The sequence below is a fragment of the Aethina tumida genome, chromosome 3 (assembly GCF_024364675.1).
Source record: "Aethina tumida isolate Nest 87 chromosome 3, icAetTumi1.1, whole genome shotgun sequence".
NCBI classification, from domain to species: domain Eukaryota; kingdom Metazoa; phylum Arthropoda; class Insecta; order Coleoptera; family Nitidulidae; genus Aethina; species Aethina tumida.
In genome coordinates, this window is record NC_065437.1 from 28288824 (window position 1) to 28305843 (window position 17020).

Below are 17020 nucleotides of genomic sequence, written 5' to 3' on the forward strand. Positions count from 1 at the left end.
GCACGTCATTGCTCCTACCCGTTTTGGTCGAGGCAGGCGCGTCGGGACGCCATACACGTCTCAACATCGGCCAAGAGGAGTTTCTTTTATTGAAACGAACAGCCATGGAATTAAGCAAGATTAACAACTATAATAAATTGGGTTTGTGAGGATTAATGAATTGTTTGGCTCTCCGTATAAGTTTTAATAAATATAATATATCTTCATTATGGTTTCCGTCGTAGTTAAGGGACTGACATCTTAATGGATTTGAATCATTTGTTCACTTTAGTAATTTTATTACATAAACGATAAAATTAATACTTTATTGAAAATAAATGTGAATTGTACTCAAAAATATTCTTTAAAATTCATATTATGAATATTAAAATGTGCACAAAATGTGTTGTATTTATCTTAAATTATTACTGAAAATTAAAATACAAGATATACCAACGGACAAACTGGCGCATTCACCAATTACTTGTGACCAATCAATACTACAAACCAGACCTTTTTTAGGATGGTACAATTCGTTTTCAATAATTAAAACACTCAAAAACACAAAGTCAAATTGTTGGCGTAACCGCAAACGAAGAAAGAATAACTGTCCCCGCCACAAAGACCGAGTTCCTCCCCTCGGGCGTAGAGACGAATGGCGTATGGACGTCGAGGGCCGCGAGAAACGCCGCGCGTCACAGCCACAGGTTAATTCATCATGTTCAGTTGAGTAGAAGGTCCTTTCAGGTCCTTTCCGCCCTCGGAAGGGTTACGACCAGTCAATCAGCCAGTGTTACTTACGTCAATTACAGGAAACGTCTCCATAGTCTGCACAATTTCACTCACCGTACCTCATCCACCCGACAATGACCACCGACAATATGTAGACCCGGGGTAAGTTACGAGTATGTGTTTTAATGATTTTCCTTTTTTTATTAATAAAATTCAATGTAATTTTATTTCGTATCATTTAATTATTTCATATTTTTAGCTTGAATTGTTATAACAAAATTATTAGAAAAATATTAATTTTTATAAAATCATTGAATAAAAATGGAATGATATACAATAATATTAAATATATTAATTAATATAACATTTTGATTTCTTCTGATATTTAATGAATAAGATATTAAACTAAAAATAACGTTTCCATCAAATATTAATAATAATTCAAATACAAAAGTGTATATAATCACACATACTTTATAGATAAATTAATGCGTCTATTATTTATGTACCTTTAAAATCGATTTACTCGTTTATTTCAAGGCGAAATACAATAAAAGTACAAATGAATTAAAAGTTTCCTAGTGGTATTGATACCGGCGTAGCCACCATAAACAAAACAATTAGTCAAAATTAAATATAGATATTCAATTTACCAGTAAAACAATATCAAATATTTGTATATCGTATATTATTAATCCAATATGAAATTTGTTATTTACGGTGATAAAAATAAACATATACAATAAATAAATAAATTTCAGCAATGTAACATATATTCGTACATTTAGAATAATTTCTGTTTATCAATTTATTATTTTACTTAATCCATTATAAACGAGAAGCCGGATGGAGATGAATAATAATTGAATAGAGTAAATTATTCGGACGGATGAACAATAACTGATTTTCTGTCACATTCGCCATCTGAATAATTTTCTCAACCATAAATAAGATTAAAATTCTAAGTTTAGAATTTTAGACGAAAATTGGATTTATAATGATTATGATGAAAAGAAAAATATATGAATTACTATATATATATATATATATATATATATATATATATATATATATATATATATAAATGAATTACTATGTCACTCATGTGCAGATCAACAAATTAAATTAATTTATTAAAAGATCGATTCTCTTTAAGTAAAGCAACCAAACCGTATATTTAATACAGTTGATTTTACAATTTAATTCTGTGTCCGACATCGTTCCTTAAAGTTAAAAATATCTAGAGGTGTTAATTTATCGATACAAATTAAATAACATTAAATAACAAATTGTAGGTTCTGAAATGGCAAAAAACAAAGTAAAATTGCAGTCGATTTTAAATACAAATCGATCATATCGATGACAATTTATAATTTTAATATAAATAATACACTGTGAGGAGTTCACAGAAGTAGTGCATCTCCCATAAATCAAAAAATAAACGAAGTCTAAAGACTAAAGACTAAAGAAAGCTGATTTCTATGGAACAAAATCACCAATGCAACCCTTCATTTCTACAAAAATATAAAGCAGCGAGTCTACTTTTTGCAAGAGAATATGTGAACTGGAGAGATGGACAATGGAAAACAATCTAGTTTTCCGATGAAAGTCGATTCCAATTATTTAAATTTGATGGCATTTCATGGGTGAGAGACCAACTAATGAAAGGAGGAGGTGTTGTTGTTTGGGGATGCCTTTCTGGCTTTGGCATGGGCTGGTTAAAGTAGAAGGGGTAGTGAATCGTTTTGATTATCGTGACATTCTGGAGAATCTTATACTTCCACTTGCCGAAGATAAGATGAGTTTCAGGTGGACCTTCCAACAAATAACGATCCGAAACACACGTCTAAGTTAGTTAAAGAAATAAATCTAATTGAAAATCCATGCAAAAAGACTGTCAAATTTGAATGAACTCTACGTAGAAGTTCAAAATTAGTGGAAAGAAATATCGAACGATTATATTGAAATCAATGAGAAATGGTGTTTAGAAGTTATTAAGAATAAGGGATATGCTACTAGATACTAAATAAAGGATATTAAGATAGGATATTTTATTTTATATTTTTGATTCCTGAATTTTATTCAAATAATAATAAATACATAATTAAAGCCAATAATAAACAATTATATAGCCGTGTTGTTGTTATCAAACGTACTGCATAACTGACAATAAATAAACGTATACTTTTATCAAAGCAAATAAAAATTTGCTCTACATATGAGCGGAAGTTTGTTGTTCATAGAGTAACAAATATAATTAGAAATGTAATTACATAAAATTTGATTTATCATTGGTGTGGATAATTTACATGAATGAAAATTATCGAGATTCATCAGCTTTATACACTAGTTTTTTTCTCCTTTCAGTCACAATATTTCCATTTTTTTATCCAATTTGAATCTGTTGGGCTTGCCATTTTTAAATTGAACTATCGATTAAAAATCTAAAACCCAAATATTGGAATTGTTTCTCCTTAAATGGCTGAAAATCATAAAATATTTCAAGAAATTTGATTATATCAGCTGTACTCAGATAATTTGAATCATCTTTATAAAGAAATATTAGAAAAAATAAAGATAGAAAAATTCTCAATTCTGAAGATTGCAATTTAAACAAAGAAAACAGTTAAACTATCCATAATTATCAAGATAAAATCTAAACAAAGGAACTAAGAACCTTGAAACAATAATATTGTTTATTGATCAAAATAAAAAATAAAAATGTCAATAATGCATGTGCATGGTATTTTTTATTTATGCAAATAGTGTAGCTCACTGGTAACAACAACTTTATGATACATTAAAAGAATTCCCTTGTACAAAGCTTTTATCTCTAAAAAAACAGACAAAGAATAAAAACAAAGAGCTCGTTTTCATGTCTTGAAACGTGAACGACCTGGAAAATATTACTTCAGATTCATTAAATAGTTCAGCGTACGGAGCAGACAGCTTCCGCCATAAGTTCACTTAATTAAACCATTTTCTTTGATGAGAGCAACAACATAAAGTTGATGTTTGCAATACACAATAAATCTGACTTACTGTTCTACAGTGAACCAGCAATAATAATTAGACTGGAATCTTAGAGAACCAGCGTATCGAGAATTCACCTTTTTTCTTTTTGTTTTGCCAATTACCATTTGAGAACTAAAAGCAATTCTTCGTAATTCCGTTGAACAGTTCTTTTGAACAGTTCTGAAACTTGAACAGACTAATCAGGAAATATAATTTGAAACTTAACTCATTAAATATGACCAGTCCAAACGACGGGAGACTTTTGTTACAAGTTGCTTTAATTAAACCATTGTGTCCAATCTAAATTAGCAATATGCAGTATTGTAAAGTAAACTACTTATTAACAAACTTTAATAAGCACATTTTTTTGTGTTGAAGTAAGCTGAAAGCATATCTTTGAAAATTTATATTGAATCAAACGGAAAAGTTCGATTTAAAGGAATTAAACGCGATAATTAAATTTTCTGTTTAAAATTTTAAGTGAATACACACATTACAAAAACATAAAAGTAAATTGTTGTCACTTAAATTATATTATAAAAACGCGATAATTAAATTTTCAGTTTATTGTATGCAACCAAGTTAACGATCTAAATAATATAATTGTTTAATGATCAATAAAATTGATAATTTTAATTTTATTATAAGTAAAATATTATTTAACTCTTCTTATAAATTTTAAATTAATACTTTTAACTGTAATTATTAAGTGAATAATAAGCTTAATTATAAAAACAAGTATACACTTATAAGTTTAGCGAAAGATGCGTCTTAAAAGTTTAACATACTTAGGTTTAACCCAAATCAAAGTTTAAAGCTGTTTTTAGTAGTATTTTCTGACTTATAAAAATAGTCTAGGAATAATTTAACACTAAATAATTTCATTTTTTCACTTGTAACTGCTTTGATAATAAAATAAATTAATTATTAACTCGTATATAAGTAAATATTATAAAATGGTCAACATATATTTTTGTAAGAATTTACACCCTGTACAATAAAGGTCTGTGGTTAATCGATTACTCTAACCATTTAGAAGATATTCGCATCGGAATCCCAATACTTTTTAATATATATTTTAAATTTATCCATTTCATCTCAAAATTCATAAATTCATTTATTCTATCAGAACACCAACATTGTCAGGAAATTGGGACATTTATTAAAACATATTTCATATTGACCACATTTCTTTTATTCAGTTACTCAAGTTTCAAATATTAAATTTTAACGAGTAATATTATACAAATATTGATTTTAACCGAAAAGACTGACTACCTGGGAAAGAGGGATTTTCTTAGCCTAATACGTAGTTTGTATACAAATGTTTCGTGGAAAATTAATAAAATCAACAGACTCCCCTTGTTGCGAGCCTGGATTCTTCATTCACCTCGAAACATAAATATTTCATAAAAACTTTCAAGATTCTACATAAAGTTCAATAACTTTATCTCAGACAAAGTATCATGGTAGTGACTTTAATATATTTAAAAAAATTACCCGTTTAAATTTAAACCAGGACTGAAATATGAAAATTTTATGCGATAGTGTAAAGCAGGACTGGAAAACTAGCCAGATTTATGTTTCTTTTATACCCCAATAAATTTAGTGTTGAAGTCAGTTCAAAACGCCCTTCATAAATCCGACCTTTGACAAAGCGATAAATCTTCGTTTAAAAAATGTTTACTTTTTATTTATTGACATATATTATATTTGTATTCCACTTACCATGCAAATGAAATTGTTAATTTCTCAATTAATTAATATGTACATTTTAAAAACACTAAAAATTATATTTTTCTTTTTGTTTCCATTTACTAAATTATATCGAGAAGTTGAAGACAATGACCAATTTTTTATTCAAGAAACCATAAGTAATTCAGACGTGAAATATAAGTATTTCGGGTGGAAATTTCTTCAAAGTTTCAACGGAGTTCTCTGTTCCGTCTTTAATGATGATAAAAAATTAATTTACTCGAGGTAAACTTTGATAGTCGAGTTACGGTTAAAATTTAATTAAAAATTCCGGGTGCGATTTTAGATACGACAGGTGATGTTTAACAATTTTTTACAAAATTAACTTAATTAAAATAGAGATAATGTTAATAGTAAATTTGTGTTTTATTGTAATTAGAATTAGAAACAAAAGGATTAAGATAATGTTAATTTCCCCAGAAAATAAGTATTAACTAATGTGACATTGTTATACTATATTTACGACGCAAAAATTTACACGTAAACTAATTAATTTGAAAAGTTAAATTTTGAAGATTACTTTTTTGCCCATAATTATAGCAATTTAAAGTATATTAAAATATGAGTCATTCTACTTCAATGGGATGCTATTACTTTTTTTCAACAGAAAAAATTATAGCAATCTTTTACTTTTACAATTTTTCATTGATCTGTGAATTTAAATAGATTATTTACTAGCATTCTATTGCTTAATATAATTATTATCATTGGTCGAACTGAGACTGTAAGAAAAATTATAATTCTGCGTTACCACGACCGAGAGAAACAAGAAGAGATGGATAAGAGTCTACAGCTAAACAGGTCAATCGTATCCCATATTAAAAATTTTTGAGAAACTGGCTAAGTTGTAGTTTCACATATTTATTGTTGAATTTTATTAACCCTTGTTTATATGTTGAAACTTTTGTATAGTTCATTTAAAACTTACAGTGGCGTATTTAAATGGTTACTTAATCAAATAACAAATGTCTATTTAAAGAGAATTATATTATCTTTCAATTTCCTCACAAACATTCAACTAATTAGTTTATTTCACATGGCAACACAAAAATGGACAGGTTTATCTGTAACAAGATGAAATAACAATTTTTTGCAAAAACGCACAAACCGTCTATGCACTGTAGGTCAGGAAAACAAATATTTTAAAGATAAAGTTGTTTCCTACAAGGAGGAAGGACTATTTTTAACTGTTCTACTTCTGATTTAAGAAAATTAAAGTTATACAATTGAACGTTTGATTAATACATATTTATACTTTGATTACCATTATCCTGATGCGGTTGACTTTTTTCAGCTAATAAGTCAATCGTTTCCCGTATTAAAAAATTTAGTTTCCCTAAATTCTTCCTTCCAGTGTATTACTTCTGGTAAAATTGGAAATCGTCCTCCAAATGATTGGTTTGTTTAAATTTAAATCGACACCAATATTGCTCTGCTTTTCACCATTCCGGAACTTTTCTACAATTTGTAGTTTAATTTGTATCGATAAATGAACACCTCTAGATATTTTTAACTTCAAGGAACGATGTTGGACACTGAAATTATAAAATCAACTGTATTAAATATATATATATATGTAAATATGTTCTTTAATTTGTTGCTTTACATATGAGTATAGGAGTCAAAGTCAAACCTGTACATCTATTATTAATTTAGTATTGATTAAAAATTACCACAACATAATAAAAATAAACTGGCTGAAGCGTAGCATGTCATAAAAATAAAATATAGTGGAAAGAAAAATGTTATAAAAGTTCATATTTTATATTGTTTCGGGCATTTCGTTCTTATACATTAAAATTAGAACTATAAAACCTGTCTATCAAAGCCATTCAAACGTGTTTTATAAGTAATATTGTTACACAAGAACAACGGTTTCCATTATCATATACTTTTTTCTTTTCATCCTCTTATACGCTTAGTTATATTTCCTTCATTATTATTCGTCGAATTTCATGTATCATTTTTCTCAAGAATCGGCAGTTGTATGATGGATCTGAGAGTCAAATAAAAATTGAATAGTAGTGAGGGATTAAAGTTAGTTTTGTGACTTTAAACATTAATTTACATCAAATATGTCAAAAGTCAAAACATATCGTAATTTATGTGTTGAACACATACAATTTTTAAAAACCTCGATAGCTAGTAGGTATTTCTGAACACTTTATCCTAGCTTATGAATGCTTTGAAAGATCTTTTCAGGATATATAAAAAATTATACAGTATATGAACAAAAACAAATATATTGTTTAAAACACTTTTTTTCTTCCCCTTACTTCGAATTTCCTACACATTACCATTGTCTTATACATTAGTATAGTAATTTCCATTTAATTCTTACGGAATGTCATTCCCAATCTATATATAACAATTTGCATAGCTTTGAATTGATAAGGCAAAATTACGTATTCTATTCATTTACATTTTTCGCTTAATCTTCATGCCAGTTGCACCTTTAGTTTTAAATTAACGTGTTGTTTCAGAAGATGACACTGACCAGCCGTGGGCTTCTGCGTTTTTTTATTTTCGTCGTCGGATACGTCCTGTTCTTGGCATTAGGTGCCGTAGTTTTTTCGGCGATCGAAGGACCCGAGGAGGTACAAAAGGTGAAGAACCTTAGGAACCTGAGATCCGATTTTCTGACTAACCACCGTTGCGTCTCCGGTGAGTAAAATTCATTATATTATGTTCCCTGTAAGAATTGAGATTTGACATTTAAAATTGCATTATACTGAACGCATTTTGTAAAAAGCCAAGCTGTACGTTAATTTTGCACGAAAGAGGCTTACCGCATGTTCTGAAAGCAATAAAGCCGTGTCAACCTCATGAAATCCACGATATTAAGCTAAATATTGTTCCAATTTTCATAACAATGTATTACGGTCTTTTCCACAAAATTGAATGCGGAAACCAAGCCTCACTGACATTAATATGCGTTTAGCGAATTTCAATTTGAACGGTTTTACAATGAAATTTAAAACGTAATCGTTTAGAAATTTGCATTTCGTTGCTTTATTTTTGAGTAACATGTGTGAACATGTGCCGAAACAAAACTCATATGATACTGTTAATACAAAGCAGTGGCGGCTCGTGAGGTTGAGCCTGTAGAGACACATTGTATATTGTACTAAAACAATATTTTATTTTTATTTACGCATAATTAACAACTTTTATATTCGAATGATCAGTTCTTTTGTCTTGTAAATTTAGTTTGCAAGATAGATTTTTCAAATCACACAAATACCCTGTCATATCAAATAACTTCACTACGATTTGAAAATAAAAGACATGGACAGCAAAATAATTTATTCATTACTTACTGTTGCCAATCAAATTTATCGTTCCAAGTTGATAGGGGATATTGAATTTTTGCCACCTTAAACGAATACAGTAGCTGCTACTGATACAAAGCTTAACTGCTTTTAAAGTTTCACAATATTTCTTGTTTTATTTCATTACCTTTTGTGTATGTGTTGAAACTTTTGTATAGTTCATTGAGAATATACAGTAGTGTATTTTAATGTTTACTCAATTAGAGTAAAATGAATCAAGTAACAAATGTCTATTTAAACAGAAGCATATTATCTTTCAATTTCGGCACAAACATTCAACTAATTAGTTTATTACACAAGGCAATACAAAAATGGACAGGTTTATCTGCAACAAGCTGAAATAACAATTTTTCCACTTTGGGGATGACTGCAAAAATGCATAAAGAGATGCACCGTAGGTCAAGAAAACAAATATTTTATGGATAAACTTGTTTCAAACAGGATGAAAGGGATATTTTTAACAGTTTATCGACATATTTAACAAAATTAAAAGGTTATAAAATTCTATTTTTGATTTGCACACTACTTTGGTTAACATTATACTGATGTGGTTGACTTTTTATAATAATAAAGATTAATTTTATTGTCTTAACCAATATTTATTATGATATAAACATGGAAATTGCGCTGGCTAATAATAAATTTCTGCGTCAAAAAATGGAGCAATTAATTTAATCAGTAAATTACTAATATCTTCAGTAATTTTCCATACGTTACAACTGTAGCAAAATATTGATTATTCGCATAAATTATTTATTAATATAAATAAAAATATACCTCAACTTACTATATTTAATAAAATAAGACTCAACAAAAACAAAATATTGAGATTACGAATTAGTTAACTTTTAGCAAATTATAATCAGTTTTCCGTCTCAGTCATTTAATCGAAGTAATTTGCATGCATGTTACACGGCCATAATTTATCAGAAAAATTGAGTGAATTCTAACACATTTCATTAACACGTACGTGAATTATGATATTGTCCAAGTGGTTATTTAAATTAAGTTTACAATTTTTGAAACGTTTTTCAATTTCCATTCGGTTTCGATTTTAATTTCCTGCAGTACAAATTCCCAGGATCCTTCAATAAAAAAGTAGATTTAATAAATTGAACCATGAACGCACAAATGTGTGCTCGACGTATGTAAATAATTCAATTCAAATTACTTTTCGAATATCCGTGGAAATTTTGATTTAATAATTCACAGTGTCCCTTGTCTGATGGATGTATTGTGTTTTATATCAGCCGCTCACAAAGTTTATAGATTCCATTCACGTCAAACCCATCCATTTTCGTCCTGTTTATATAAAGAGGAAAATATAGATTATTTACCACATTTGTGTGTCATATTTTTTGACTGTGTTAATAAAATAAAGGACAGGTATTAATTAAGCAGTATTGATGTGATTTTAATACCCATATTTTTAAAATATAAAAGATTGAATAAGTAACTTACCCTACCTTAAAATCAAGTAACTTGAGGTATCTACTTATTTAACTGTAATTAAATGTTAAACATCGTCGTCGCAAATTAATAACATTTGTGGGGACATTAAATTTATTGAAACTGATTAATTTTTACATTGTAACTTGTTTTCATTTTTAATTTGACTGTTTAATTCTTTATCTATTCTCTCTTTAGCTCTAAATATCTTCGATTGTAAATAAAGCGATCCACCATTCGAAGGACTATTGGCGTGGAATAAGTATTTGTATTTTTTCTGGATTAATTCTCTGTCCAGTTCGTCTACGTTCATAATTTGTTTCGATTCTCTCAAGGAGATTTCGTTTTTTTTCGCCGCAATTTTTTGTGATTCCCCCGAATAGCGAGCCTTCGCTGCCTGTCGACTCATTTCGATTTCGTCCTGGATTGATTTGTACAGGGATTTGGCAAAAACCTTTGTTCCATGATATAAAACTTTAGGCAACGATTTAACCATCTTTTAATTTAGACATCTTATGAACGTTTTTCTAAAAAGTGACAAGCATTTTTTTATGACAAAAATAAATAATTTTCATTTATGACATTAATCTATTAACATAACTGTAACTATAGTTATTTAACAATAATATTTTAAATATATCAGCTATGATTTTATATTTAAATTATTTTAGAAACTGCTCCTTTTAAAGAAGGCATCGTTCATAGTATTAGAAATTTCAATACACAATTATATACTCACTGACAAACATTGCAACACTAAGAAGGGAATGTTCAAATTTAATATTGTAAACGATTAAAAATTGGAAATAAAATATCAAAGATGTGTTTGTCTATCGAGGTTATTGAAACGCTTCCCAACACGTCTTGTCATTGAATTAATGAGGTCTTCTATTTCATGAGGTATAGTATCCCTATCTGTATTTCATGTCTTAGAACCTTTAAGGTCCATGGGGGTTGGAGTAATTTTCGTAGCCTTCTACCCACCATACCCCAAACATGTTCTATGGGTACTATGGGTCGGGGTCTCACTGGCCATGGCATCACATTCACATGGATCTCGTCAAAAAAGTTTAAACTAACCCTAAAGATAACGTTGTACTTCCATGAGCAACAGCTCTCCATACTATAACGCCCATTGTTCGGTGTCCATATAACTCAAGCGGAATCGGGATTCATCAAAGAAGACGATTTGATGCCATTGAACATTCCAATGTTGTCGTTCTCTACACCACTTTCGTCATCGCCTTCAATTTAGGAGTAGTAGATTATTGCGTTGATTATCTAGCCACAGTCCATCATACAAAACCTTTTTTGGGTTAAGACTTTTTATAAATACAGTTTCACCAGGTCTAGCAGCTCCAATCCATTGTCCAGAAAATTGTCAAATCAGACTATATTTTGTCGCATAAAAGACTGCTTGGTGATGTGTATAAGGAGAGAATTGGCAATTGTCAAATACCTTATTTTGTGAAAATCATTTTTCTAACGTTTTGATAAAATTCATAAATTTTTCTAATGGTTGATTAATCTCAGATCATTGTGTGGTTTCTTTCTAAAAATGTTGCACAAGAATTTTACATGACATTTTTTCCTTGGTTGTCAAAGGTTTCAGTAAAACCTTAACATTGTTCATCTTCAATTGCCACTTTTAAATCGACGGAATCAAAATCATTGACTTCATCACTTACAACATCCTCCAAAATCACAACAAATGTTACGTAGCGCTTCTGAAGATTTAAACTGAAAATTTATTTAAAAAAAATACGACGTAAGAAAAAGTGTTAAACTATAATACTAAAATTTATTCAAATAAATCATGAGCCAAAAACGTGAATCACTTTTTTCGTTATCTACTTTAAGTGCACTTGGACCAGGCCCATTATTTTTTAATTTAGCGTAATGAACTTTACAAATGGGAGTTCTGTATCGAAATCATGTGAGTCCAACATTATAGAACACAAATAAATATGCGATAACTTTAATGGGTTCATCCGTTTGGATTTTTCACGGGTCATAGTAATGTTTGATAACTATTGGGGTAATTCATTCGATGACCTAGACGATTTGTATTGTTTATCCTATACACCACGCGATTACCAATTGAAATCAATCACGATTAGGTATGATTACGGTACGGATCAACGACAAGCATGTGAGCAATGTTATTTTGCAAAGTCTATTTACTTAAACATTCGGGAAGTGATAACGAGGCTGTTGCAATTTTGCTCTACTAGGCATTGTGACGCCAATTATAAATGTGTCTTCTGCTGTTATTATTATTTCATTGTTGATGTTACTAGTAAAAGTTTATTTTTATCCTTTTGAATATTCCAAATTTTGATATTGCAAATAACAGCTTAATGTTTCATGTTTGTAATTTGCTAATTAATTAGTAATTAATCTTTAAACTTTCTAAACTAGAATTTATTTATTTATTTTATTCAATATTAAATACGACTCCTTTTCTCAAATGCCTTTAAGGGAGTTTAAAGCTGGTCATACTAATGGACAACTAACTTGTATATTTCAGGCAATAGCATCCTCGTGGGATGAAAATACCAGATACTTAAAACGTATCGAAAATTTCAGTTTCTCCTTCTGTCAGCGGAAAGGCCAAAAGTAATATATCTCTCTGCTCATCGCTTATCGATCACTTTACTCGTGAACAATTTCTATCACAGGTTCTTTGATACACCAACATTCCGAATGCTCCCAAGTGTTTGTTCAAAAGATATAAAAACTGTTATTCCTCACAAAGATAATTCAATTGGATGTCCTTAAGCGTGGCTGAGGCGACGTGAATTTATGCGAGTTGATTAACAGCAAGTTTCTAATTGAGTTTGGACCAAATGAAGTTTTTAATGAAAATTGCCACGATATCTGATTAAATCTGAAATTAAAATTTCTAATGGGAATTTTGAACGTGTTGGGATTTAACAGCTGGAAACTATATTTGTTAAAAATGGTATTATTGAATGAATTGTAACTGGCAACTTTTGTATGTTTACTGTTTAGTTATTCATTATACTTACGTTTATTATTCATTTAGTTAGACACTCATTGGCATTTAGTCAATAAATCAATAATAATATGAACAGACAAATTACAGACAAGTATTTTGGAATTTCAAATGAATCATTAATTACATATTAATTAAATTTAAAATATTAGAAAAATAAAACTGACAATTTGAAATAGCAAATAACAAGGAAGTATATTATTCTACCTGAGACGACATTTAATTTAATTGAATTAAATACATATGTTTTGAAATGTTTATCTCCAAGTTAATGTAAGATAAGTAAAGCAGACAGCAGGCCACAGCCAGTTTGAGCTCAGTCAAGTACCGAAGTCGTAGCGTACCACACCATTTAGTACCACACAGCAGTTTTGATTATTGTGTTTTCAGTAATTATAACAGAAAGTATGGAAGAACGGACTATGTGCAAACTATCTTCCAACTATTTTATTATTGTGCTCAGTGCTAGTTTATAACAGTGTATATAAATAAGAAAGAAGTGAACTTTTGTGTATATAGTTAGATTAATTTATTTCCAAAATGGTTAACAAAAATTACGGCAGCATCCCCGAAGAAAAGATTCCGCTTTATCCCACGTATACAAGAAAATACGAGGGATCCAAAGTATTAGGCCTTTGCAAAACCGAGTTTTTGTTTTCCCTTTATTTATTTGTTTATGTAATGTACTTATGCTGCGGGGCAGCACTATTTAGTATTTTGGAAGCACCTGAAGAGCAGGCTCTTAAAGCGAAGTTGGACACTGCGATACACAAATTTCTTGTCGATCATCCCAATGTCTCAGGTAATAATATATTTATACTAATGCCTGTTTGACAACGATATATTTACAAAAGTGGTGCCCCACAATAATCGAATTTGATATAACTTATAAAAGTTAATATATCAAATTTTAAATTGAAAAAGAAAAGAGGTCAAAACGTGATTTATTCGTTTGATAATAATTAAAAATTCATGAAGTGTTTGTATTGTACAATGTTCTTAAAGCAAAAACGAAATTCTCTTAATGATTTTGTATTTTCCAATCACATAATTAGAAATTACATTTAATAAATTATTTTTTTAAGAAGAAATTTTTGTATTATAAATTGATTATTGGTTGTTGTAGACTAGCCGGTATTTGCTTATCGAACATAAGGTCGTGGTGTCAAGTAATATGTAATTAAGAATTACGAAATTTATATACATAAATGCATATACTCATATTTTCATACATTTTTGTCACACCGGATTATTTTAATTGTTATTTTTTACAGATCAAGCTTTGGAGGACTTGCTAACGGAAGTTGTTAAAGCCAGTAACAGAGGCGTATCAGCAGCCAGAAATGCTTCAGGAGAGCCCAATTGGAGTTTCGGACAATCATTATTTTTCTCCAGTACGGTCGTAACAACCATAGGTATCTTTATTACACCTTTTATGGAGTAAACAGTTGATAATATAAGTACGTTGTAGGATACGGTCATGTGACTCCACTAAGTCGAAGTGGCAAAGTATTTTGCATGCTGTATGCAGTAGTGGGCATACCTTTAACATTAGTACTGCTATCTGCTCTGGTTGAAAGACTGCTCATTCCTACAATTTGGCTGCTTCAGTGGCTGAATTCCCGTTTAGGTCACTTGTATCAGCCATTCAACATTCGTTTATTGCATCTTTTCATAATCGGTAAGTTCAACGAAGATATATTGTTATTTTTGCAATTCTTAACATATTTGTTTATCTATTATTTACATTTTATGTCATTAAAGATTGTGTTTATCATTAAGTATATACTTTGTTTCTGCGATATAAATGTCTGATAATAAATCATCACATTTTATTTTTAAACTCAAGAAGTTATTATTTGTAAAAATCATACAAACACTAACACTAATAAATATATAATCATCCCTAATTTTTATAAATTCATTATATAGTTCACGTAGAGATTAATTATTATCAACTTTTTAATGATTAATGATTTTAATTTTTAAGGGTTCGGATATGATATCTATTATATGCGCTTTTATTTTTATTAATCAGTAATAACATGAATTTACATTTACGTCATTGGAGGACACTTCAGGAAAAAACTGATAAACTTGCAAAAAAATTAATAATTGGAAATTTATCGTGTAGAATTGTTTTCGTAAATTAAAAGATGCCCTAGTTTAGATTGTACACTACAATACAGGCAGTTAAAAACCTCATAGTAGTACCAAAGTACTCAATGTTACGTACCTTTTAGAGATTCTCTATTAAATTTAAACAAAATTCCCAAATTCATCATTATTTGTTAGAATTACTTTATCTGCGTCTAAAATTTTTATTATCCAATTGAAAATATATTTATAGATTGTGACTTACAAATTTATTTAGTTTTTTATTACACTTAAAAAATATGTTGATTTATATTTTTGTTTCAGTATTAATATTGGTAGGACTATTTCTCATAGCACCAGCTACAGTGTTTGCTACAATAGAACCGGAATGGGACTTCTTAGACTCCTTCTACTATTGTTTTATTTCATTAACTACGATCGGCTTGGGTGATTATATCCCAGGAGACTCCCCTGATCAACCTTACAGGCCGCTGTACAAAATTGCAACGACAGGTAAATGAAAGATTTCTGAAATTTTAATTGTTTATTAAACATAATGGTAAATTCACTGATAAAACTGTGTTGCAGGTTATTTGTTCCTTGGAATAACTTTCATGATGCTAACACTTGCAGTATTCTACGACATTCCGCAGTTAAACCTAGGTCTCCTTTTCACCGCTAACGACGACTCCAATTCAGAAAAGGTACGACTTGCCGGGGCTGGTCAAGGATTGCATTATGGTGCGGGAGGTACGTTCAGTCCTCAAAGCGACGACAACAACCACAGGCAAGTGGTGAGAGTGCGGTCAAGAAGAGATGACAGCCCCAGTCCTGAAGAAGGTCCCATAAAAGAACTTAGGCTTCCTTGAATGTGCACTTAACGTAAAACTTAGAGGTAGAACACCTTAGAGGAATCTATAAAATTGGGCTAACATAATTATAAATCTGGATAAGATTTTAGCCAACAGCTTTACTTGTTCTTCAACATAAAAAATAATTACTGAACATGAAGTCGTGTACAAAATAACAGTAGTTGTGAAACAACTAAAAACTAACGATGCAATATTACTTATAACACCAAAATATGTGTTTATAGCTGTTTTATTGTTATAATCAAAAATCACTCAAGAAAATGTTGGTTCCCTGAAGGTATTATTAATTTGTTAATATTCAACATATCAAATAAACATATTTCACTTAAATCCATGTTAGTCCAACGAGTATGTTAACTAGTAATGTATATGTATATTCACTTACACAAACTCTAATACTAATATGATTTTGAACTATTTTGCTAGAATTACCACACATCAAATGCACAGTATTTATAGAGTATATTTTTGTAAGTTTTATCTTTTTTGTATACTCTCAGCATTTTACTGATATGTTATTAAATGAGTTTATAAAAATGGCTGTATAATGTCTTATGATTACATATTAGAATGGTACTTATGATCATTTGAATAGAGTGCTATTGTACGCCTAGTTTAGTGAGATTATTACTCTGTCTGTAACTGTGGACCAAATAAAAATAGAAATGCAATTTTGTTTTTCATTAAATTTTAATATGAAATTAAACTGATCTCAAAAAATTCCTACATTTATATAAGAACTGAAAACAAAGCAAGCTAATTCGAAAATA

At 29.5% G+C, this 17020-nt stretch overlaps 1 protein-coding gene across 3 annotated transcripts; it reads left to right on the plus strand.

Annotated features, from left to right (window-relative positions):
* Positions 1–686: 686 nt before the first annotated feature.
* On the plus strand, positions 687–16921 carry LOC109596633 (potassium channel subfamily K member 1-like). 3 transcript variants are annotated; one of them, XM_049964364.1, is made up of 6 exons: positions 687–873; positions 7965–8145; positions 14556–14696; positions 14753–14962; positions 15703–15891; positions 15967–16921. In XM_049964364.1, exons 2-6 carry the CDS (start codon positions 7968–7970, stop codon positions 16245–16247), a joined length of 999 nt encoding a protein of 332 aa, XP_049820321.1. In that variant the 5' UTR covers positions 687–873; positions 7965–7967; the 3' UTR covers positions 16248–16921. The 3 variants fall into 3 exon arrangements, with proteins under 3 accessions (XP_049820321.1, XP_049820322.1, XP_019867763.1); XM_049964365.1 differs by lacking the exon at positions 687–873 and adding an exon at positions 7605–7626; XM_020012204.2 differs by lacking the exons at positions 687–873; positions 7965–8145 and adding an exon at positions 13616–14083.
* Positions 16922–17020: the final 99 nt, after the last annotated feature.